This window comes from Caloenas nicobarica, chromosome 6, assembly GCF_036013445.1.
Source record: "Caloenas nicobarica isolate bCalNic1 chromosome 6, bCalNic1.hap1, whole genome shotgun sequence".
Taxonomy (NCBI): domain Eukaryota; kingdom Metazoa; phylum Chordata; class Aves; order Columbiformes; family Columbidae; genus Caloenas; species Caloenas nicobarica.
Genome location: NC_088250.1, coordinates 14,348,420 through 14,373,879, shown reverse-complemented (window position 1 = coordinate 14,373,879; position 25,460 = coordinate 14,348,420). Strand labels below are relative to the sequence as shown.

The window sequence follows — 25,460 nt, the reverse complement described above, 5'->3', positions numbered from 1 at the left end:
TAGTTCATCTTTGGAACACAAGCAAACCCTGGACACCTATGGCACATCTGAACTCAGAGGGATGAGAATCTTTGCTTTAAAATAGAAGCTAAACCAATGGTATACAAGATGATAATGAAACAGAGACTTTTTAACATAATAAATGCTGATTTCCGCAAATGCATGAATGTCTTTAGTTATCCTTATATGCTGTTCTCAGAAGCGAAACATTTTGTTATACTCTTGTATTTACAGCAATTCTATGGATGTTAATTCTGCAAGTAAAATTTATCCCTGCTCGACCCCACTGAAGTCACACAACCTCCAAAACAGAAAGGATTTGGCCTTTTATCAGAGAGGACAGCAATTCTGACTTGGAGGAGGCTGTTTGCAGTCCCTAGGGAGCAGATTCGTGGTTTACATGGTATCGATAACAGAAAGAGCCCCAAGAATAACATAATGGTTTCCAGGAAATGCTGATTTACAAAGAATGACCCCCCCCAAAAAAAAAAAATTACTGCATCTTTAACCCATCCAGTGTTCACACGATTCCTGATTTTTCCAGGATGTGAACTTCAGTCAGTTGAGTAAGGAGAACTCAGCTAGAAGAGAAGAAGGAAAATATTAGTCTCATGGTAGTTTCTGCTGTTTATTCACAAATAACTGCAGATAAAACCTCGGCAAGGTGACTGCAGCGTCATTTTGACAGTGTAGTACAAATTGGTAAGGTTCTGAGGATCCTCTTTCTGGCCCTTTACAAAATACAGGAGCGCTCGTTAGAAAACACTGTGGGAAAGAGTTGTGATAAAAATGGCATATATTTTATATGAACTTTTGTGGTTCTTGCAGCCTATGGATATGTATAGCAGGGTTCTCGACGGAGTCTTTGTTTTCCTAATAGGTAGGGGAATCTGGATACGGGGGAAATAAAAGCGAATTCAGCAAGATGGCAAAAAGTATCTCTTGCTGAAGATAATTTTGTCCTGCTGCAGATTTCACTTTTGTTCTTTGTGCCTCACATAGTGACTTTTATTGGCATCTCACAGAGGAAAAGTGTTGCTTTAATAATGCAGATTATTTGCTCGCTGTACTCAGCCAACTCTTCCTCAGAGTAGATCGTGTTGTGTGAATTTGGGATGATAAAAAAAAAAACCCCACAAACAACCTCCATAATTTCCTCATTCCCATTTAGCGAGGTAAATAGAATGGAAAAAGGAAGGAATTCTTTAAACATCTTCCAAAACTATTTTTCTCCCCTAACTTTTAGCAGAACTTGAAAACACTTCTAGCAAGAGCCTCCAGAAATCCACCTATTATACTATCTAACAGCACTGAACCACTTCTCTAGTAACCTTAAAAAATGCAGCATGATTGTATTTGACTCTCCCAATTTGTCCCCACTTTTTTTGTGTGGTTGCAACCCCAAAAGATGTTGGTGGTCACAGCTGGTTTGGAAGCTCTGGGCAGATCTGGTTTGAGAATGACTGTGCATGCTAAAAGAAACTAAAAACATTTGGAGCCCGATGGAAAAACAAAAGCGAAGCCAACTATTCTTTTCACTACCGAAACTTTGGGAAATGCAAATGCATACATAGCTCACAAATGCAGTTTGGAAAGTCAGAACTGTTTTCATGTGTATCAAACAAACAACAAACGGGTGGGGACATGTCTCAGATTGGGTGCAGTAGGTTTTAACGCAGAATTTTCATTTAAGCTAGTATTTCAGTTTTAGCTGAAGAACTAGTTTGCCAAGAGTGCTAACAGAGAAAAAGGTGAAGAAGCCAAAAAAGATATTTTGCTCTTGAACAGATCTTCAGCTTGGTGTATATTAAAGAACTTTTCTACTTGTGTATAAAGTTTAACTGCTTCCAATCATTGACAGTCAGGATTCTGGTTTAGTTTTGTTCTGTTTGTGGGTGAGGAGGAGTGTTTACAGAGAGGCATTTGAAGGGGAGTTGACAGGCTTTTAAATACATAACCATTTTAAGATCATAAATCACCGAACATACAGAAAAATAAGCGCTAGTATTAAGAAGGATGTTTTCTTTTATAGCTGTTAAAGGCAAACCACTGCTGCGTTTCCAGATAGAAGTCTGCAGAACAAATCCCCAGTGGGTATACAGCAGTGCTCTAAGGACTCTAAGCCACGATGATTCAGAACACAATTTCTAGTCAATAAGCAAAAGAGGGAAATATTTTTAATAGGACATTGGTGCAGTATTTTCCCAGTGTTTCTGTGTACTAAGTGAATACTGGTTCTATTTGCTAAAAGTGTTTTAGTTGACTTTTAATTTCTCACTTTGGTACCACATGTAGAAACTTGCAGCACTAAAAAGTTGTTCAAGTTTCCTGAATCGGAAATTTCTATGTTCCTTGTGCATTTTCACAGAGCAAGTCAAGTTCCTCGTGCTATCTACAGAATTAATGTAATTGTTATGTATTTGTCAGTGTAAAGACTTTGTGCTAGAACTCTGAGACCTTTCAGTTATGACACTCGTGGTTCACAGGCCAGCGTGTCCGACAGTTTCTTGTAACACAGAGCTTTCAAGGATGCTTGCAGCATCCTGTCCCCTTTAGAATAGGAAACGGCTGCACCATCGTTTCAGAATGTAATACAGCAAGTGATCAAAGAGCTCTATTTTTTTCCTAATTGTACAAGCAGCCTTTGTATAACCAACGTGTATGTTGTACATGTCCCATTTGCTTAGTATTAACTTACGAATGGAAAAGATTACAACGTACAGCAGTTTCGATCACTGTGGGACTCAGGTGTTCTCTCAGCACAGCATAAACACTTGGAGACATTGGAAGAAGATCTGATGGAGAATGTGGATCTGTAGAATCATTTAAGCTTAAAACAAAAAAAACACAAAAATAATCTTAAAAGCAACCTAAATCCCTCTAACTTGATGCATACCAGTGGAGTATGGTGAATGCTTACAAAGTTAGTTAAGCCTGTATGGGGCTTGCTGGTGGCAAAAGCTAACAACCTGGTATATGTTTAAAAATGTAGGAGATAAGAGAAAGGGACGAGAGAATAAACCTGACTCTGTAATATCACCTGTTGGAGCGAAAAATGAGACAGTGAAAGACAAATAGATCAGAGTACTGTAAAGTCTGCATTCAATTTTTACAAATGTTTTGCCACATGGATGGGAAAAGCATTGTACAAGTGAAGCTCTTTAATTCCCTTTCTTGTCTTTAACAACCTTTTGGCCAAATAAAAATAATATGTTACTATCCCAAACTATTTGAATAGGGGAAGGGAGGCAGGGAAAACTTTGAAATAGCATGTAAATTTAACAAAAATAACATTTGAAGTGTAATACATCTATAAGGATACTTACATTTTGGAGACTGGGATAAATACGGAAGGAACATAGCCTTTGCCTCCTCCATCTGAGGGCTTTGAGACTAAAAGTAAATATTAGAGAAATTAAATATTTCCTAGTAATTATTTATTTGAAAATGATTATGTGCTTTAAGTGCTGCAGACCGTAATATATTAAAAAAGAAACGTCTGTGTTTATGCTCAAATAAGTAGCCATAAAAATGAGGGGAATTCCTGAGATTAGTCTTTCAATTCAGGTCTTAGTCATGTAATTGACTGTGCTCCCTTGATATGAATTGACATCTCAGAATGTAATACAGTAACAGATGAAACAGATCTTGTCAGGTCTTCAAAAGCAAATATACTGTTGCTCTACAACCTTGGAACTTAGAGCGTCTAGATTTCAGTCTGCAAATGCTTGTGTGGAACTCTTATCTCTACAGACACAGCTTCAGCAATGTCTTCTGTGTGAAATTATGCATATACATAATTTTTTAGCGGATTGGAGCATTAGGCAAAGTCCACTCAATTAAAATGAAGAGGAAAAATGTTTGTAGCTTCCAAATATTTTTTGAGTAGTGTAGAAACTTGAATTCAAATGGAGTCATAACTTTTGGCACTGTAAGTCTGGAAGAATGTATGTTCTCTCTTAAAAATATCAAGGCTTTGAGGGTTTTTTAGAGAGAGCGTGCGATTGATCTAAAACCGGCCTGACTTGGACAAGAAAGAGCATGGGCCTGAACATATTTGGAGTAGTTTTTGTCCAGCCTTTTTCTGTTTTCCAGTGCAGTTTCCAGGGGTTATGCTGCCGGAATAAAAGTAGGTCTTCCAAGCTGTTTGGAAAATACAGAATTTCCTTGAAATTAAAGAGACAGCATGCTACAGTGTAACACAATTATGAAACCGATAAGCAGGATGACTTTCCAGTTTCATCTCATTTGAATGCCTGAGCACTGAATTTTGTAATGCATCAGTCAGGAAAAAATCCTAATTTTTTTGACTCTTTCTACCCCAAGATGTATTTCTTAGCTTCTTTTCAGTATTGTTGTCATTGCCTCTAATATAATTTCCAAGACCAGGGATATATTTATAAAATGAAGCTGTCTAAATGATAGGCATGCATTAAAACAGTTCTCTTGCAGATGCCAATTAAAGGAGGCATCTTAATCTGTACCCTTCCTCCTCCCCTTGCATTCCTCAAACAGCCTCTTGACTTGGCAGCTGCTTTGCAGAAAGGGTAAATACAGCAACGGAGCCCAAACCTTCACTTGGCTGACAGCTGTAGTGTTTGCCAAAGGCCTTATCTTTGGGAATATCTGGATACAGATACTTCAGAGGGTTTTCGGGAACGTTGTCTGCCATAATCACTTTGTAATCGCGCAGTATGTCGGCGAAAGGCAGCGCAGATAAGCGACCTTTGTTATAGGGTTCCACCGAATGAAATGTTACGTCTCCTGTAAATAAAAATACAGAGGCACTGTAACCACTGATACCTGGGAGATCAGCATCTGCAGTTTTTTTGCCTTTCTTTAGCAGTTTACACTAGCGTGGATTTTACCTGTTTGTCCCAATGTTGGTATCTTTCAAGTTATGCATTCTGCACATGTGCAAAGAAATTTAAAGCCTGCAATAAGCAGGTGCACCTCCTAATGAACTTATATGGTTAATATAAAGAACTGAGAGGTAGACTGTCAGAGTTTTGGTTTGTGTTTCAGTAAATATGATACTTCTATCTTGCCCAAAACCATACTAAGGCATGATACACATGAATTTTACTTTTAAACCAAAGAAACTGTGGGTGTTGCATTACAGGTGTATAGCAGAGTTTGATGTTAATATTCTTTTTCAAATATTATACTTACCATTTTCTAACTGATCCACCCAAGTAAAGGTAATTCCACCCAGATTGCTTTCACTAAACCTTAATAAAAATGTTCCTGGTGTCTTGTCTTTAAGCAAAATTCGTTCCTTTTCTTTGCTGACAAATCCCATTACGTACCTGAAGTGTAACAGGAAATAAAAGGTTTGGAAAAAAATACAGACTTCAATCTGTGCAATTGCATCTGGCCAAACTTTATACAGGTGTTCAAAGCCTGGTTACAAAAGCTTTATAAGGTCTTGGAACTATTGACAAAAGCTTCCTGTGAGTTACGTGTGGATTGCGGCATTGAGCTCAAAGTGCTATGAAGCACAATGACATTCATTGCCGTACTTGGATGTCCACTGACACAACTGATAAACGTCTAAATCTGCATTTCTGAGAGATTCAATAATGTTTCCTTTTGGCAAACATTTCAAAAAGTTATAAATGGGAAAAGGGAGACAGAAGTACAAAGCTCTTTACAAATTCTCTTCTGCATAGCTAAAACTGAGCTTAATAAAGAAAAAAGACAAAGCAGAGAGAGAACAAAATTCAGCTGTTTCCTTGTTGCTCACCCATCAATCCAAAGAGGAAGAATGTGTTTTTTAATTAAGTCCAGGATTGCTTCAAGCCAAACCCAAAAGGTAAAAGACTTTCCAGGCAAATGTTCCTAATGGTTGAAAAGAAAAAAAAAAAAACAAAACCACACGAGAATTGTGAGAGTGTTGTTAACCAATATCCACATGATATGGCCATCTCAATTTCTTAAGAATAGTCTAGTTTGTTCAAGCGAGAATGAGAAATGTGAACTGCTGTTTTGAGTAATGTCTCTCAGCCTGATACAAAAACAATTGGTTTTTACGATACACACTAGAAGCACCTCATTTTTCACGGAAAAAAAAAAAATCACATTTGTTTCTTCCTGGTTATGAAATTACATTTTGAGATAAATGATAAGAAAGTTGAATTTCCTTCCAAGGTTCTATATGTGTTTAAATAATGTAGCGAATATCAATAACACGGGTTTACTCTTCTCAAAAACCTTTCCGTTCCACATTAAAGTTACTGGATATATCACCAACTTGAAATAATTCAGGTCAGAACTGAGCATATGAAAATATTTACTGTTTGCTTTATGAAAAATGCATGCTTTGATAGCACAAATTTACATTACAGAAATATATAGGGTGTGCTGTGATGGCCGTTTCTGATCTCTGTAGCAATGTAACTGGAAATACTATTTTCATAGTTAATTTTTTTACAATGAATATGATTGTGTTGGGCTATGAGTCCCACATATGGCAAGTGGGAATCTCATCAGAGAGAGACAGAGTAAAGCACATGTGTGGGTAGTAAGAGGAGTCTGGGTTTACTTTCAGAACCGTACCTTGCAGAACTTTGCCCAGGATAGCTGATAATCATTGTAACTGACTTGTTGTCCTGAGAGGGGGGAAAAAAAAAAAAAGCAAACTGTGAATCTATTTTTCTGAAGTTTTGAAATAGATAACAGGTTGGTATCTGTGTAGTTGTGGGTTATCAGGGGGGAGTACATTACATCCAGACTTGGAGAGGCATTGAGAGGGGCATGCGTAGGGGCTGTACATCAGCTTTTCTGTATCCCTTTGAAGCAGCTGATAATAGTAATTTTCGGAATATTTGCCTAAATTAGTCTGAGACTTTGTTTCTGTAACTATGTGCTCGGTTTCAGTTTGTAGCCCGAGTGTTACTTCTCTTGGCCTTCACTCTATCTTAAGCTTACATATTTTAAGACAATTTAGTTTTTCTTTCTTATGATTGTTGTTGATTTACAATGGCACCTCTCAACTCCACTACCTCTACTAAGCAAGAACTCTCCAAGAAACCATCAGAGAAAGTGACTGTCACGCAGGGAAACCAGTCTTTGAAAGCAATAACAGCAAAGATTCCCCTCAGTCTCTGACAAATGCTCATGCTCTTGCCCAACAGCAGAGGCATCATTACCCCCTCAGCTTCGGGTTTCTTACAGCTCACAATATATCATTGTTTCTTCTCCAGAAACAGATAAGGCTTTCTTTTCTTCTGCAGCTTTCCCCAAGTCCGCCCCCTTCCAGGAGACAGTCACATCAAAGTGTTTGATGGTTCATCTCATTGCAGTTATGGGGCCTCTTTCCTGTGCTGTCACCAGTGAAGGACATGTCCCAGAAGTAAACAGACCCACAAGGACGGGTACTTAAAATGAAACAAAACTCAAACCAAACCCCGTCAGCAAGCAAAAAGACTTCCTTTTAATTTGAGATGCAGGAGATAAATTACTTGCTAAGGAAACAAAATAACATCACAGTTCAGTGTGACTCTGATGCCCTCTTTCTTCAGTTTAGCAGTCTGTGAGTTCAGAAGTTGAATCACTGTGGTAAGAATAAGCTGACGTGCTTTTCTTTAAAGAAAAAAAATGTCTTTGTGGCATTTTTGACGGCAACTCTGGGAGTGGAGGTCATGCTTAAACTCGTTGCCTGTTAACTATCAACTGTAAGAGCCCAAAAGCAACTAAAATCTTTGTATTTCTACCGTCTTACCCGTAAGTTTCTCCGCCAGCATGTTGAGCTGTTCAGAATTGAGTCCACGACCGACATATGATGAAAACTGCCAGCTCAGCACTTCTAAGAGCTGACTTAAAGTGGCAGTAGGGGGATTGTTGAAGAAAGACAAATTCTGCAACAGAATTAGTAGATTGTTTAGACAGTTAGCAACCATTAAATGTGGTACAGGCTGTCAAAGAAGGCTGCAAGTGCTTGCGCGTATTCCAGAAGTGTAAAAAGGGGAGGTCTGTAGTATATATTGGTATATATGTAAGTATAAATTGGGGTAAATGAGTGCTGGCCGTCCCACCTGCAGCCACCGAGCAAGGTCCACTTGGGTGCCCGGGCAGGGTTGGAAGGGAAGAGGGAAAGGGAGCAAGAGAATGTATGTGCACCTTGGATGATAAAATACCTTGCTATGTTTCTCATGGTATCATTTATTAGCACAGTGAAAATGTGCTTAAAGCCTATCTGACAAATACAGATAGTCTCACCATAGTGTTTAGTGCATGGAAATCCCAAACGGTTACATGCTCGTATAGCGATATATTGTTCAATTGTTTGGCTCATCTTAGTTTTGCATTTGGTTTCTGGACTGTACACGTGATGAACATAGTACAGACTGTGCAGAAGACTCTTTGGAGTATCACAGGGTGATCACGAAGTCGGGGCTGCTGCTCAGCTGACCTGCCATGGTTCTCAGGTGCACTCCATGGGAAACTATCTTACCCTTTCTCTCCTCTGAATGTCTGCGTGACTGCTGCTACTCCCCAACTGAAAGCCTGAGAGCTATTGACAGCACTGTTCTACAATCTACAAATATAGTGACTGAATCTAAAATATGTGCTGAGGCAGCAGGAGCCTGAGAAAGAACGATTCTACTTTTGCTCATGGCTAGAGCCTCTAGAAGGTGCTACCTGGCACTTCTGATCTTCTCCATAGAAAGCACTAGCTCCTGGAAAATGCACCAGGGAAAGCAGCACTTAAGTATATTACAGAGCCATCTATACACCTATTTTGACAATTTTGAATTGTACTAGTAGGATTACATTGTACCATGTATAGTTTTGGTGAATTGCATCCAAAAAAGACAAATTCAAACTAGAACGGCTGTGGAGAAGGGCTATCGCGTTTCTTTAGTTTAAGAGCTACTACTTTAGTCTACAAAATGGAAGGCTGAGCGTGCCTGTGGCTTTAGATCTGCATGGGCAATAAAAGATAAAGCAAACAGCATTAAAGTATGCCATTGATAACAGTGTACATGAGAAAAATAAGGCCAGTTTAAGAGGGAAACACAGCCTTTTTATAATTAATATATTTGGTAACCAAATGTGGAAATGCAGAAAGTCAGTACTTGCGTACTGAAGACCTACCTGAGGATCATTGGTTGATAGATTGTACCAAATAATAGAAGCCCAGGCGTTGGGTAGTTGGCTGACATTGGAAATCATCACCACAGGCAAAGAGCTGGTCTGGTGGAAAGAACAAACGCAGTATGTAAATGCTGCTATGGAATGTGTTAGTGCTGGGTTATGCTTTGTTTTCTTTTAGCATCTTCTTTCTTTCTTTTTTGTTCCTCCACCCCTCAAAATACTGTTCTTCAGCTTGCAGAGCAGGACATGGTTTAGATGTGGACTTGGCAGTGTTGGGTTAATGGCTGGACCTGATGACCTTAAAGGTCTTTTCCGACCATAATGACAATGGTATGAGCAGCCAGAAGAGTGATGTGTGGCAGTCCTTACCACTGTAAGAGGTCCCGAAGGTCCATTTTAGGCACACAGGGATGTCCTCAGCCTATAACTTGCAGTTGGCATCATAGACTTTCTCTAAGGCATTAACTTAAAACGTGTCATGGAGGGATGCGCCTGCCGGTGCATATGGATATTGTGACTGGATTTTGTCACTGACTCCAATGGATCCCACAGTCTTTACTCTGTACGATGTACCTTTGCATAGCGTAACAAAATTACCATGAGAGCCAGTATTTGAGCTTCTGAAGGGCTAAAAATGTTGCTGTAAACCTGTGCATACTGCTTTCTGTCCCGAAGTTCTGAAAATCTCATGTCTGCTTATGTTTACTGCTGACGACAAAATCCAGGATAGACGGACCTGTTGTCTGGCCCCGCGGGGCTGTTCTAATCGAAGGTGCTGGAAAATGCTTTTTACATACTCACTTCCAGATTGATGGTCAGTCCGTAGAGGCAGACCTGCGTTTCGAAGCTGATGGAGTGCAGCTCCTCGGTCACCATGTGCGGGCCCTGCGGGAGTAAGGGGGTTGGAAAGCTGGGAGAGCACAGGTGGCATTTGGCACTGGTTCAGTGATCCCACTGCTCGGATTACACAATTTGGCAAAAAAACCCATATCCAGTATATAAGTAGAGCAGGACAAGAAGTGAATTGTCAGTTTGTTAAACGCTGACATGAAATTAGTCCAGAACTGGTGGTGTTTCCTGATGAATCTAAAAATCCCCCTGACATTGTTAAAGCAACACTCTTAACTTGTGCTTTTAATTTGTTTAAAACGTTGCTTTTAAACAGTGTTGTGCACAAGAAGTTAACAGATTAGGTTTTGTGTCTGATAAAGATCATCTCCAACTCTTCCTAAAGTTTCTTCACTGATTGATGATTCCAATTTAAACAGAGATGTTAAACTTCAAGGAGAAGCAAAATGGAAACAAAAAGCCACAGCTTTAATGATGAATAGGACCCCATTTTACAAGACGTTTGCTGTGAGTATCCTTACATGCTACTAATTGAAGGAGTAGAGACCTAAATCATTAATCAAAAGTAAATCTGATATTAAAAAAAAAAAAGTTTTTTGGACAGAAAAAAAAAAAGAAAAAATCTGTTTGATTAAAGTTTGCAGTACAAGTGTTTTGTGTTGATTACAAACTAGTATAGCTCTGTAAAGATCTGAATCTCTGCTCCTTGGGGAAACAGATTTTTTAAAATACATTTCCATCCCCAGAAGTCAAAGCATAAAAATCTATTCGTCCTTTTCCTATTTATTTTTGTCTGTCACATATTTGTTTTGTCAGATTTTCTAAAAGAGAAACAAAAAATCCTAAATCAAAATGTTTCCATTTATTGAAATACTCTGCTTTCAGTCAATGTAAAATAAAATTATTCCTTGGGGAAATGCCTCATACAGGACACTGCAACAGAAGATAGTTGTATAAATTAGAGGTTGAGACTGCAGGAGATCCTCAAGCATCTGAATAATAAATCTGCCTGGATAAACAGAAAATCCAGCTTAGACCTGAAGGCTTTTACATTAAATACTCAACCATCAAATGAGCTCAAATGTTTTAATACAAGTAGAATCAACCCGTATTGCTCAAATAAAGTTGAAAAGGGCTGATGAAACTTTCCTTCTCCTTCCCACCCTGTTATGATTTTGCTAAAACTTGGGGTTTTTGTTATGGAAAAATCATCTAGGCAAAACAGCATATCTGCATGAAAGGACAAATGTCAAAGACAGAGAGTTTCCACTTTTTTTTTTTTAATGAGGCCAGTCATGCTTAACAAGTGCACTCAGCTTACTAAACATCCTGTAAGCAAACCAAGTTTTTATATTATTGTAGTCACTGTTAATCAAAAAACTTGTTCATGCTAATGATGATTTCAGACTGTGACTTGACCAAGGAGAAGCTGTTTGAGGAAATCAGTTACCACTGAACTGTGTCACAGCTCAGCCGTCTTAATTCTCCACAGCCCTATATTTTATATAGTTATAAAAGCCCTATGTGGGAAAGTGGGAGTAAAATGCTACCAAAAGTAGAGCACCAACAATTTTCCACCTATATTTTTGCCTTTGCTTGTCTTGATGCAAAAGACTTTAAGTAGCAAAGTAGCTGGGAGGCGAGCCCGGAGTTTCAGTCTTGCTAACCGGGTTGTGGGTTATTCCGTTCAGAAACGCCTTGTGAGGCCTTCACAAGTACCTTCTGGGGGAGGTTTTTGGTGAAAATTCTCCGTGCTGATCACCGCACCTTAAAGACTGCTGGTAATAACTTTTGTGCTTGCATAACTACGCTTATTTGGACTGTGATGTTAGCGATTTTGGTTTTTTTATTATTATTTTTTAAAATATTTTTAAACTCATCCATACGTTACCCTCAGCACTTCTCTACTTTTATGCGGGTGTGGAGATACCTTACTCCAGTACAGGCAACTTCACTTCCTAGGTCAGTAGATGCATTCACAGAAGCATCTTATTATTTCATCGACCTTGGTAGACTCTGGTGGCCCTGTCCTGGTGGCCTTGGCCAAGGCTGAATCCTTGACCGCAAGCTGATAATGCTGATTTCTGTTCTCCGCAAAGCAAGAGCATACGGATTTTAAGCTCCTCTGTCAGGAAGTACGTGCGTGTCTCTGAAATCTGGGTGCTGCAAATACCTGCCGGTTTGTGAGGGTGAATACGTCACCACATCTTGTCACCACCAGAGGGGAACCTACCACCGGGTTTGGATGAGTATTGCTGAACTAAGCACACGGGTCCTGCTTGAGGCAAGCAAACTTCTTTGATGCAAATATGATTATACCCTTACTTCAGCTGTAAACTTGGCCAACAGGATATATATTCAAAGGGCAGTTCCTATAGGAGAAATAGTTTCAGAAAAAAACTCAAAAAGCTTATTTTTTTCAAAATGTAAATGATCGAAAAGGCAGCCTTCAAGAGGAATTGCATGCATTCATATTATTACTTCCTACTTTCTGTTGTAACTTTTAAAATACAGATATTTAAGGCATGTAATTAAAACTTATACAAGTAGTTCTGAAAAGTTCTCATTATACTATCATGTGATAATTGGGTCCTATACTTACTATAAGAATAACATATATTTCAAAATCTAACAACATATGGTTGCCCTTGGATTTAAAGAAAATCCAATCTGAAATAATTGGGAGAGTAATCAAAAATAATATGTAAAATAAATGCACAAACCTCATTTCCTTTGCTTCCAGCACTTGATTTCATTTCTTTGGGTTGCTGTATAAAGCAAAAAGATATTTATGTGCCAAAGAAACTATAGACAGAAGTACATGTAAAGAACCTCATTTGTAACCCTGATGTGGTTCGTATAATAAGGTTTAATTTACAATATACAAATACGCTGTAATTAAGGCTCTGACAACATGCCTTGAAAAGTCTATTCAGTGAATAATCTCTTGATATTTTTTAAAGATTTTTTTAAAGTAAGTTAATGTAACAAAATGTTAATTAGAGTGCTTGCAAAGTATATAATACAAAAAAAAAGAACTAAGGACTGTCAATCTCCATCTCCTTTTGCAAGACTACACCGGGGCACTGCATCTGTGGTTAAGGCAAAAAAATCCCACCATATTTCCTCTAGACAATTGTGGTGGTGTTCTGTGGTGGTTCTTTGTTTTGTTTGTGTGTGTGTTTGTTTTTCTCCTTTTTAACAGAACTCTGAAAAGCTGTAATTCAGCATGATTAGTCTTTTATGGCATTAATTAGGATTTGCTTTGTCATTTCTGTGAAAATATATAGTCTTCTTTTATGGAAGGGATAAGTACAGAATGGGATAAAGAGGTTAAGAATAAGCCTTCTGTATAAGGAAAAAGAAAATGAGTGTAGACTTCACAGTAATATAGTTCTCCCTGCATAGTTTTTAAAGAATCTTTCATTTCTTTGCCAGAGGCGTACAACAAGACAAAAGCAGTCAAACTTACCAAGTGTCGAAATTCTACTGACAGGCTTCCATTTGCGGACTCATCCATGTTCATCGCTTTCACGTGCGTTCCGCACAGAACAAATCTGCGATTACTATGGAGGACATTACACTTATGCACTCAAATAATATTGTACTGGGTAACTTAAGAAACATGATATTTCATTTTCTTACCTTACAGTTGAAACGTTCCTAAAATAGAAGAGGGGAAGGAACAGATTGAGTCAGTAAATGTGTAAGTCATAACTTGTACTGAGAAACATATCCCCAGAGAGTAGATTTTACCTTGTCAAAGTTAATTTGGATTACCAATAGAACTGCAGTTTTTAAACTAAAGAAAACTGGATAGCACGCAGCTTTGGAGAGAAAGAGTCCTGGTTCCTCTCCTAGTGTTTTCCCTCCTTGTTTTGGGCTAACACCCATGTCTGTGTGCTCAAGGTGTTTTTTAGGGTCCCGCAGAAGGTGACTGGGACCTGGGGATGGTGGGTGGTGAGGACTTGGGTCACCTTTGCTGATTTTTGAAATCAGACCTTGACAGCAAGTCTTCTGTGTCGTGTTTTATCATGCTAGGGTGGCCTGACCTATCTGTAACTGAGCTGGCTCTACAGTGCTGGGTATTGCTCAAAATACAGCTTTATTTAAAGTTTTTGTGTGATGCTACTTTTTCAGACCGACAAATTCTATTTAGCCTTGAAGCAAATCTTAAATAGACTTCTTGCCTCCAATTTGAAAATGTCAACTAGACATAGCAGGTTTTGGGTTGTTTTTTTAAGAAAACACAAAGAAATCTTCCACATTAAAAAAAGACAAGCATTACCCTGATGTTTTAACTGGGTTTGTTTTTGTATTTTTGTTTTTTGGTGGTTTTTTTGAGCAACTTCTAAATCAGACAGGGTAGCAATTAGAAGAACTTGTGTCTCTGCAGGGAGAGAGCGAATATCCTCCCTTTAAAGTTTTCTTACTTGTCAATAGTTGCTTTCACTCTGATCTGGTAGTTCAGCTCTGGCAATTTAATCAGCAACCTTCAAAACAGAAAATGGACAAGTGAATATGAACAGAATAAACTTCTTACTAGAAAATATTAGAGAACAGTAGCTCCACATTAAAGTATCTGAAATTATTACAATCTGAAAACAGATTAGGCATTTAGGATTATGAAGGAGTTCCTATCAGGTTCTCTTTCCTTACCTTAATTTAACAGTGAACTGTATTAACGTTTTAAGAACCATTGGCCTCTGGGGATGCGTTGGCATACAGGGCTGCCTTTCAACCACAAACGAACTGTGTGAAAAGAAGCAAAACAAATAGATTGTTAGGAATATTCATAAACAAACAGCTATATAAAGGAGGAAAAAAAAAATGCTGGTATCTCTCAGAGACCTGTTTCTCTACAGCTGCTGAAGTGGGAGATATATGTTCCAATTCTCAGTTCTCAGCATGATCCAGTGGTCTAACTTACAGTTGAATTGTTCCCATAAGAAACAGATATTTGGAATAAATTAAAAGTCAAAACAAAACAAATTCTGTAGTCCTAAAATATTAGGCTGATAAAAGTCTGGAAGACTGAGACTTTTATCAGAACCATAAAAGAGAGTATGAAAATACCCCGAGCCTGACTCCAATGAAATGAAACAATCATTTTATTTTTTTTATTAAAAAAATTGACCTTGTTTTGCTTTCAAATAGTCACTCATGGTATATCTCCAGTATAGCCAGTATTAAAGGCAAAAGGAATGATGATAATATTTTATATATTAATAGAAAGGTGAATTGGGCTGGGGGGAAAGAATGGGGGAAGAGGAAAGACGAGGAACAAATTAGCACCTGCCACTTTATATATATATATATATATATAGATATATATATATATATATATATAGTTTGTTTGTTTGTTTAAACAACATGGTCTCATGGTTGCCAATAAATTAGTGTCCGTGATTTATGTACATTGACAATGGCTTACGCACTTGCGGAAAAGGTTGTAGAGCAGAAAGTTGACTTTTTCCAGCAGCTGAGGTCTCTGCACTGGGATAGGGTCCCCATCGTACGTCAGTCGGGTCAACAGTTCATCCAGTTTTTCCAGTTGCCTTCTAACTTGAAAGAGACTCTCTGCCAACAGTGTAAAGCTGCAGCAAGACAAAAAAAAGAGTTTGCGATCTTTGAAGTAAGCTATTTCTTAGAAAATAATGGCTCCTGAGGTTCCTGCCTAGGGAAATCAGAATTGGGACTGATTGGTGCTTTCTAGCTTTATCCAAACTCACTTCCATCCATCTTTTGTTTACAGGAGTATAAAAATATATATCAGGCAAATTACCTCCTTTATTTTCAAAGAGAAATATTTACACAACAGGCCTCATCAATGGCAATGCAGCACCGTCTCTGATAATTTGGAAGAAATATATATACGTGGTCCTGATGTTTTTACATGCAGGGCACTTGTGTCACTTTTAATTCTTTCCTACAGCGCAGTAGTTTTGCAAAACATGCTCTTTAAAAGGATAATATTTATATACAATAAGCAAGTTACCAAGACTGAAGAAGTGTAAAAACAACAAGGAAAATAAAATCCAAACACACTTGCTAACAATCTAATCGGGTAGGTGTGTATAAAATCACATTCTTGAAGCTATTTTTAACATCTTAATTGGAGAAAAAAAAAAATTCAGTGAAAAAAAGAGGAAAAAAAAATGGGGGGAGGGCAGCAAAAAAATACTTTTTTTTTTTTCTTCAAACCTGAAAGGGTTCTTGATTGTTTTCCTTCCTTTTTCCTTCTTATTCTTTACGTTTTCCAGAAGATGAGTTTGGGAGAGAAATAACCAGCACATTGACATTCTCTAGCTGCATTATCTTTTAAAATACAATGCCATTTTCTTTTTTATTTGCAATCGCTTTTAGAGATGCCACCACAAAGACTCCTGCCATTCAATTCCTCCCTAGTTTGAAGTCTGGAGGAGTGATGTACCTAGTGAGTCAAAGCATAAAGCGTCTATACCCAGCTCCTGCCGAGACCAAGCTCCCCCTGTCCTCGGTTACAAAGTCAGTTCTTATTAAAATAAAACTCCTGAGAGGGTACTTATCATCTATCTGGAACAACTGCCAAAGCAAAAAATGAGTGACTGTCACGGCTCAGGCTCAGCAGTTGTTATTAATTATTCTGAATAACAAATATTGTCCACCAAAGCAGATTTTGTTGTTGTTGTTGTTTACTTGCTCAGCTGCTAATGAATTTGCTGCTGTGGCAAGGCAGCGGATCTAAAGGAATGCTTTATTTTGCGTGCAGCAAACTTCCTGTGGTTTTGGGTGGAAACGCGAGCGCGGGGCAGGGTTTTACCAGTTCTGGAGCTGATCGAGGCCGCCGTGGAGTGGACCCCCGATGCAGGCGATCTGCTGCCGCCTCTTCCAGTCCAGCAGCTCCTCGGTCAGCATGTTGCTCATCAGCACATCGATCTCGTGAATCACGCGCCCTATTTTGCTGAGCACCTCCTGCCAAACGGGAAAGGCGTTGCGCGCCGACCGCAGGGCACAGCCACGCGATTCGGCGATTAGCATGAAGTGCTGGTGACGTTTCTTTCAATTACTTTGAAACTAACCGTATTTACTCCCCACGGCTTTATTCTCTTTAATTCAGAGGTGACTGGATTCGTCACCCATGGGATTTGATAATTACTCCTGAATCTCTATGAGCTCTTCCTCAGTAAAACTTCTTTTTTTGAGGGGTGGAAAGGAGTATTGTTGCATTCTTTGTGGGCATAACACCTCCAAGAAGTTGATGTTTACAAATACTGCTAAGGTCAAAAAGTTGTCCTTTTGTTTTGTATCATATCCAGTGCACTGTTTTGTTTTGGTTTTTGCTTTGTTTTTGTTGTTCTGCTTGCTTATATCTGTAAAAAGCACATGGACTCAAACAAATTGCCTAAATGTACTGTTTTCTGTGCCAGCAAAGAAGTGGTCAGGGGAATATTTGTCATATTTGCAAGTCTTGGTTACTGAGCAAAGCAAAGTATAATTTTGGGGTGTTTTTTTGGTGGTGGGGTTTTTTTTGGTGGTTATTGTTTTGTTTTTTCTTTTTTAAAAAAAATTTTTTTGTTCATTTTTTTCCATGATTAGATTACATATACTTTGAATACCTGCTGCTTACTTTAAAAGGAATAATTGACAACTAAGTTATCCATTTAGCACGATACATAAGATACCCCCACCTCCTTTCTAAGGTGTGCAGACCCTTATCCTTGATTGAGCCATTGCTTAATTGCCAATTTCTTAACTGCTACTCAAAATCACCCCCAACCACCCAAAACCTTTTGTGGATTTGTACCTCCTATGTTATTTGTCTGCTCTTCTGAGAGGAGAATTTTAAAAAGCACACGTATGCATTTGGGTATTCGGTGTGGGAATAAGAGGAGAAAGCGAACAAACCACAAATGACAGAATGCGTCTCTGACCTTTCTCTTGTAGTCTAAAGTGTTGAGCATCGCCTGCAAGGCCAACATTTCCTGCTTAATGAGGGCGCTGTTTTTGTCGCTCTGCTCTGTAGAGGGATGAAAAAAAACAGTATAATTGCGTGTGGGTGCGTGTGTGTGCTTATAAGGGGAGAAGGGGAAAAAACCACCACCAGTCCATGGTGTGAAGTAGTCAAAGAATTGATTACAAGCATCAGTAGATTACATAATAGTGTGTTTTGTTTGAATGGACTAACTTTAGTACAAGTTTAAGATAAGGTCTTACTACTCCACTCTTTAGATGTGTATGTGGAACAGGAGAAGGTAGAAAACATAAGGATGATACTTAGAAATTTCTTATTCTTTTGCATGCTCAGGTGTATTATGTACATCTGGCTTGGACCAGTGATTGATCTGTGCACCACTGCAACATGCTTGTGGTGTCAGCAGTTAAGACTAAAGCTCTTTGGGCTCCACGTCTGGCTGAGAGAACGGAGGTTGGGCATTTGAAACGGAGATAAAGCGTTCATCGCCGTGGGGATCTCAGCAGCCAGGAGTATTGGGTGTATCCCCCTCCCCATAACTTTTTTCCTTCTCTGGATCATGCATTAGTTTCAAGCTTCCCCAAGCTTGCCCTGCGCTTGTTATTACCCCTTTTGCTGTTCTTGCATCTTTCATGCTACCTTCAAAAAAGAAATTGGTGCCAACTGTGTCTCTGAGCTCTGGATTGACACCTGCCCGTTACATTTGGGTAGATGTTTCAATAACCAATTGCTCGCGCACATTTAAGGTACCGCAAGCTGGCTGTGCTGGTTTAGAGCATTTGTTGACATAGTGAAATTTGAAGGCCTGTCTTTTTTGTATAAGCATGTTTTATTTTGCAAGTGGGGCAGGTTGCAGTCATCTTGTGTGGTCAGTAATTATGACCAGCCTGATGACTAATGACTCATTAAACCATGGCAACTTGATCTCTTCCAGCCATATATCCAGCCTTAAACATATTGATGTGTTAAAGAACTTGGACATTTTAAGCCCAATATCTTTGCTTGTTCAAAGGGAGATAATATGAAGATATCTGGGCTGACACAAGTGGACCTCAGTTTCTTTTCTGAAAGAGATCCTGCCAGGGCTGTTGCTGTGTGCAGATCTCAACCATCGCAGGCTGGTCAAACATGCATTCAGAGTGCTTACCAGCTGGTTATCACCACTGCGGTCAAAAAAAGAACAGAAAGCCAAGTTAGAGGCTAAAAAAATCACTTCTGAACAACTCAACTCTGGGAAATAAGAGGCTCTTCTACATCCTGCCAAGGAAGGGCCATGTCCAAGGCGAAGAAATTGAAAAATAGGTTATTTAAATTAAGAAAACTACTACTTTTCATGCCATTATGCAACTTATCTACAGAAAATTACTATACTTGCTTAACAAGATCCTATTAACCCTCTTAATCCCAAAAGTAATTGTGGTCCAAGACTATAACTTTATATAAACTAAAAATCTGGGGTTTATGTTTACATATATTATCTGAGGTAATGCTCAAAAAAACTCCTGACACTGAGGTCTGTGGAATCAGCCATTTCCTAGAGAACCTAAAAAGTATTACAAAAACTCTTACCTAAGCTTTGTATTGTTTTATACCTGAAGTCAAATTCGTCTTGCAAGTCTTCCAAGTATTTGACATCTTGATCAGTCATCTTTCCCAGGGAAAAGAAAGTAAAATTATTTGGATATTCACAGTGACATAAAAAGGAGTTTGTTTTGTGAGGGACAAATGCATAATGTAGTACTTTCCTTTCCTATAAATTGAAAATCCCTAAACAGTTTTAGGAGGTCTGGTTTACTAACTTGTAAACTTTTAAAAAGACAATTGAATTAAAAGTGCATATTTATAACTCCGTATTTATTTTACCTGCTCAGAAAGCCAACTATTATCCTCTCTCCCACAGTCAAACAGTAGTTGATGCAATGACGTACTGGAAAGTAAGAATGATTACATTTTCCCTGAGATAAACTGAAATTAATATGCCAGTAATTTAACTTTCTTCTTGGACCTTTAAAGCAGGGCAAATGGATAATTTTGCATTGACTTACTGGAAATTGGAATGGAATGTGCAAAGCCAAGAAAGGTGGAGCCCAAGATGGGAGCAGAGCTCAGATATTTTATTTAGAGAATTACTTAAGATTTTGGGTAAAGAAATGAAACATTCTTGCTGCTTTGGCTTTTTGCAAGGGCTTGTTTTCATATGTACTGCAAAAAGTTTAGAAGGTGTTTTCTAGTAACCAAACAATGGTAATACAAAGAAAATACACATCAAAAGAAGAAAAACAAAACTGTAGGAAATAATCTGTTTTGCTTCAAAGGTTTGTTTCATAGGAAACCTTGATTCTGCCAACAACTCATAAACAATCCTTTTTAGTTCCCTGAGATATGCATGTTCAATGTCTGTGAAAAAAACCCAAGAAACCTCACTCGCTAAATTAGGACACACAGAATCAGCCCTTTCCGTTTCCTCTTTATTTTGGAGACTAAACATTTAAATTATATGTGTAAGATATGAAATTACATACACAAGGAACTGGCTGATTTCTGTGTTCAACTTAATTACCTGCTAAAAACCCCCTTGTCTCTAGAAACCATTCTCATTTTCAGTTTTTCCAGGGATGTCTGTGCTTCTCCTCCAGGCAGAAGGAGCAGCATGGTCGGCTGCTGCTGGGTTGCAGCTTTGGTTTTGCTCTGCAACTCTTACAACTTTATACGTAGATAGAGATCTAGCATCACATTCTTCTAAAGCTAGCTTTATCCTTTTAAGGGTTTCATAGCATCACAGAATGGTTTGGGTTGGAAGGGACCTTCCAAGCTCACCCAGTGCCACCCCTGCCATGAGCAGGGCCATCTTCACCCAGCTCAGGTTGCTCAGAGCCCCGTCCAGCCTGGCCTGGGATGTCTCCAGGGATGGGGCATCCACCACCTCTCTGGGCAACCTGGGCCAGGGTCTCACCACCCTCAGGGGCAAAAATGTCTTCCTCATGTCCAGCCTGAATATCCCGTCCTCTAGTTTAAAACCATCACCCCTTGTCCTATTGCAATAGGCCCTGCTAAAAAGTTTGTCCCCATCGTTCTTATAGTCTCCTTTTAAGTACGGAAATGCCGCAATAAGGTCTCTGTGGAACCTTCTCTTCTCCAGGCTGAACAGTCCCAGCTCTCCCAGCCTGTCCTCATAGGTGGTTTCATCTCTCTAACCCTTCTTCCACATGTGGGGAGACACTGATGAGAGGACACTACTAGGACCTCTGTCCAGTATACCAGAAGTGTTGCTCCTGAGTGGCCCAGGGACTTCTGCACTGAGGCTGCTGCAAAGCTGAAAGGAGAGGTGGGACAGCACAAAGGCCACAAATAATCTGAATTCTTATCTGGCCTTGAACTGAATGGGCGGGTATTCAAGGCCTGAGCTTTCAAAGTCTCTGTGGGACACAGCTACAGGTTTGGCTCTGCCCTGTGTAGGAATCTCCTGGAGAATCGTTAGCATCAGCTCCCAGTGTTCTTCTCCTCTCATGTCTCCAAAACATGTAATTATGTCAGGTGGCTTTCAGCTTTATGACAGTCTCGGTACATGATTTGGAGGTCCCGAAGGGTAGCTACTGCTGGCCCAACTGAAAGAGGTAAAGTTACAGGAATACATCGACTGAACCCCACATATTATTAGAGACAGTAGGTATGTTTTTCTTGCACTTGGTGGTCTGCATAGGGATGAGTGTGATAGCTTTAAAATAGGGAGCTCTCACACTGAACCCAGAGCAGCTGTGAAAACCTGAGCATGCAGGTATGTCCTGAGTAGCTGGTCTGGACTGAGGTCCTCAGAAGAATGGAAAATGGTTGGTGCAGCTTGTCATCAAAACTATTTGTGCAACCCAGCTTAAAGATAGTTCAGGTGTGTATGAAAATCATGGCTGCATAAACAGCAAACAGGACAAAAAAAATACCTGAGCGCTGTTCTTGATGGCTGACACTTTGTGTTCTACGTTCCGTTGTCGTTCCGAAACCACGGAGTTCTGCAGAGACTTCTCCAGTGGCCCCTGGAACACACGGAACAAATAACAGGGGGATGAGGAATAATGAGTGATTGTAACTGTATGGCGCATACTGTTCCCGCATAGGGAGGGGACTGAGAAACTGGTCTTCAACTGGCTGAAGGCTGATGCAGACAAAGCTGTTTAGTTCCACAGATCTGAAAAACACGCTGCTTTAACTTTGAAATCCAGAAGGTGAAAGGGTGTGCGTATACTGCAAACATTAAATATCTAGGAAATTCAAGAAACTGAACGATAGATTATTAGATTTCTGAAAAAGACCCATGTCACAATGCTCATATGAGAATATGTATTATATCCCCAGATGATTAAAAAGAACACATTTGACTTAAAAATTCCGTCTGGGTTTTAACCACGTAACAATTTCCCCAAAATAAGTTTTATATGTAATTTTAAAGTTTATTTCTTCAAAAGTGAAAACTATCAATGCCTTTGTACCATATCAGATGGAATGTCTTTTGCACTGCATAATTAATATTAATTGATGCGTTGCATAATTTAAAATATATTTGCAAAGAATAAACTTTTTCAAGCCCTTCCCACAGATTAATGTCTTTGAAGATTAGCTGTAACACTTATAGCAATGTTTGCGGCAGTAGAGCCACTAAAGAAGTACAAACGTGAGTTTAAAGGGCATCATTTGGCAACTCCTCGTGCACACAAATCACTCCGCTGGAACAAGAGGACGGGATTTGGTCCTCAAAGCATGTAAGCAGATTAACAAAATATAATTCATTACCTGTACAGGCATGCTAGCTGCAGCCAATATTCTTCGTTCTTCTCTTAAACAGTTGGAGATGATTACTGCTATATGCATGGGATTACCATGATATTTGCCCTGCAAGCACAAGGAAATACAACTTTTAAAGATTCAGAATTCAGGGTGTCCCTCTGGCAATCACAACGTGTTTTGGTGTCTACAAGCAGTGGCGTGAAGAGACTCCGATGCTGCTCTTGACCTTTCTTAGTGCTGGTTCAGCCTGGCCGTGCAGCAGCAGTTTGTGCCATTGTCATAAAATATTCTTAACAAGGTTCCGCAGAGATTATAAAGATACAACTCGGAGATATACATGATTTGGAGATCAAATTGCTCTGCTGCTAACACAGCTGTTTTGAAAGGGCTTTCCTGTCAGCCTGTTCTGTGCACGATTTTATCATGTCTTCCATTTTCAGTAGCATGTAGCACTTCTGCCAACAAAAAAATGGTTAGCGTATCAATACGGTAATGATGCAAGCAGAAAAGCCTCCCCAGCATAAAGCACAAGACCTAAAGTTTAATGTCTATGAATATTTTTTATCCTTCCATAACTATCATGCCTAAGATGAAGGAAGAAGCAGCTCTTGCCTCAAGCCAAAGAACAAAAAAAGTCTCTATTTTTACACCACCATAAGCAAGGTGCAGAATTGCTGATGTGTGACTGAGGACTGGGCACAATTTGAACAAATATTGGTTTGTGCTGTATTTATTGGAATGACCGAGGACTCTCGAGCAGCATCTTTCACAGTGATGTATTTGTTCAGCGTTTCTCAATATCCTTCATGCCTTTTGTTCGGTATTCACGTATCATTCATTTATTCAGTGCTCATACAGTTTTCAGCCACTTGTTAGAATTAATCCAGTTAATTTTATTTTTCCTGTACGGTTTCCATTTTGGACTTTTTCTATTTTCCCCTCTTTCTGATTAGTTTTTATTCTCATCATATTTTCCTGCCACTCGGAACTTCATTTATTCTTGCTTTCTCTGAATGCGACAATAAGTTTATACATACTTAAACCAATGCTCTATTTTCCTTTGATATCTCATACCAATTGTTGTATTGGAAACATGGGTGTGAACACATCTGATAGAAATGTGAACATGCTGCTTCTATATTCCAGCTATTACTATGACAGTTATGAACTAGACTGATTTTTAGGAGTTTCTCTGGAAAAAAGAAATGGTAACACTACCCCAGAACACATTGTCTCTGATGAAACACTCAGCACTCCCTGTCTTTGCGTAGCATCAGGATGTAACTTTGGGAAGGGAATGTGGGAAATGGCTACGATCTTCCTGCAGATGGGGTGGAGCTTCATGGAGAAGTAAGGTAGTGGTAGGGTCCAGCAGCAGCAGCTGGAGAAAATTAATTGCAAACAAATGCTTATTCTCCTGGCCGTCCTGCCTTGTTTCTGTTGCGGTGAGTGGTATCCCTAAGCTGGTCTCATCTATTGGCACCCCGACTAGAGGAGAGAAAAAAGAATTCCTGGTTTTAATAATGCTTGAGGATGAAAGCTGTGGTGAGAAATCTGTGAGTAGAGTAAACCCACCGATGTGCATATTAATTCCTCAATTAATGTCTGCTTATTTCTGCTTGTTGCTGTTATTTTTTTTTGGCCAGTAAAACAAGGTCCCACCTTCCACATAGATGCTCATATAATGAGGTCCATACCACACTACAAAGCCCGAGGAGTGTTTAGTCCTGGCTTACCACTGCCCGACAGAATTGGAGCACTCTAAGGTTTGATGGTTGCCCTTTGTCTTTGCCCTGTGACAAAAAGGAGTCAAACAAAAGCTATTTAACAAACTCAAGAAGAAAGAAAAATCCCTTCTTGTAGCTGGAAAATGCATTTATGTAGAAGAGGCACTTCTTCTGACAGTGGGATGGTTTAAAATCCCCCAGAAAAAATGCCAGGTATTGGGGACTTTCCTAGCATTTCTAGATACTATTCATACGCAAAACTTTAAAAGCTCTTTCTCTCTATCATTTTCTTTGTTTCATTAAGAGAAAACCATCTGAATCAAGAGATGAAGTGGAAATTCACTTTTTTTTTCCTCCCTCCCTTTCTTCTCTAACTCGTAAAGCTCTAGTTATAAGCTGTGCCTGTAGTGATTCCCATACTTGGGCCTGTCTGGTGTTTGCTCAACTCCATTTGATTCGGTTTGAACAGACACCGAGGAAGTTGGTGGAGAAACTGCCACCCACCTTCCTGACAAAAGCTGGAATAATGATGGATCTGCAGAGGTAATTTGACTTCAGAATGTGCCACCCGGTATTCCCTTATTATCATTTGAATGACTAACTGAAAATTATTTCCCATCATTGAAAGAGCAGTATAGTTGGAAAATAAAGGAAATTTAATCAAAAAAAGGCTTGAGATAGGGGAATTCTTACTTAGTGTGACATGAGCATCGGCAGCCAGGAAAGGAGAAAGGGTGTGGATTCTGTAGTTATGCAAAACTGTTTTATTAAGTTTAGATAGAGAAAACTTACAATCATCTTTTGATAAATACTAACAAAGAGAAACTGAGGATTCACTTTACACCTGAAGTTTCAAATCAAAACATTAGTCTTATCTGCTAACATTACTGTAATTTGGTTGTTCTTAGAAATTTTCTTTCTCCTCCCTTCCGCTTTGATGAGGACTTCCATGTCATGATTTACAACAAACAATAAATGATCTTATTTGGACTGTCATCTTCTCAACAACTACCAGCATGATGCTAAATTTAAGCAAATGGAGGAGATTAAACTTT

At 39.1% G+C, this 25,460-nt stretch overlaps 1 protein-coding gene across 1 annotated transcript in view; it reads right to left on the bottom strand.

Moving 5' to 3' along the window:
• Positions 1-240: 240 nt before the first annotated feature.
• STAT4 (signal transducer and activator of transcription 4) overlaps positions 241-25,460 on the bottom strand; it is a 35,861-nt gene continuing 10,641 nt past the window's right edge. Inside the window, exons 3-23 of the mRNA XM_065637455.1 lie at positions 22,685-22,783; positions 21,838-21,930; positions 19,472-19,550; positions 17,862-17,947; positions 16,751-16,902; positions 15,387-15,545; positions 14,608-14,700; positions 14,382-14,441; positions 13,594-13,611; positions 13,421-13,514; positions 12,672-12,716; positions 9,901-9,984; positions 9,100-9,198; positions 7,724-7,859; positions 6,559-6,602; positions 5,747-5,841; positions 5,173-5,309; positions 4,573-4,764; positions 3,327-3,393; positions 2,722-2,830; positions 241-581 (exon numbers count right to left, since the gene is read on the bottom strand). Coding sequence (XP_065493527.1) covers positions 555-581; positions 2,722-2,830; positions 3,327-3,393; positions 4,573-4,764; positions 5,173-5,309; positions 5,747-5,841; positions 6,559-6,602; positions 7,724-7,859; positions 9,100-9,198; positions 9,901-9,984; positions 12,672-12,716; positions 13,421-13,514; positions 13,594-13,611; positions 14,382-14,441; positions 14,608-14,700; positions 15,387-15,545; positions 16,751-16,902; positions 17,862-17,947; positions 19,472-19,550; positions 21,838-21,930; positions 22,685-22,783 — 1,968 coding nt within the window. The 3' untranslated portion in view covers positions 241-554. The remainder of the gene's footprint in view (positions 582-2,721; positions 2,831-3,326; positions 3,394-4,572; positions 4,765-5,172; positions 5,310-5,746; positions 5,842-6,558; positions 6,603-7,723; positions 7,860-9,099; positions 9,199-9,900; positions 9,985-12,671; positions 12,717-13,420; positions 13,515-13,593; positions 13,612-14,381; positions 14,442-14,607; positions 14,701-15,386; positions 15,546-16,750; positions 16,903-17,861; positions 17,948-19,471; positions 19,551-21,837; positions 21,931-22,684; positions 22,784-25,460) is intronic.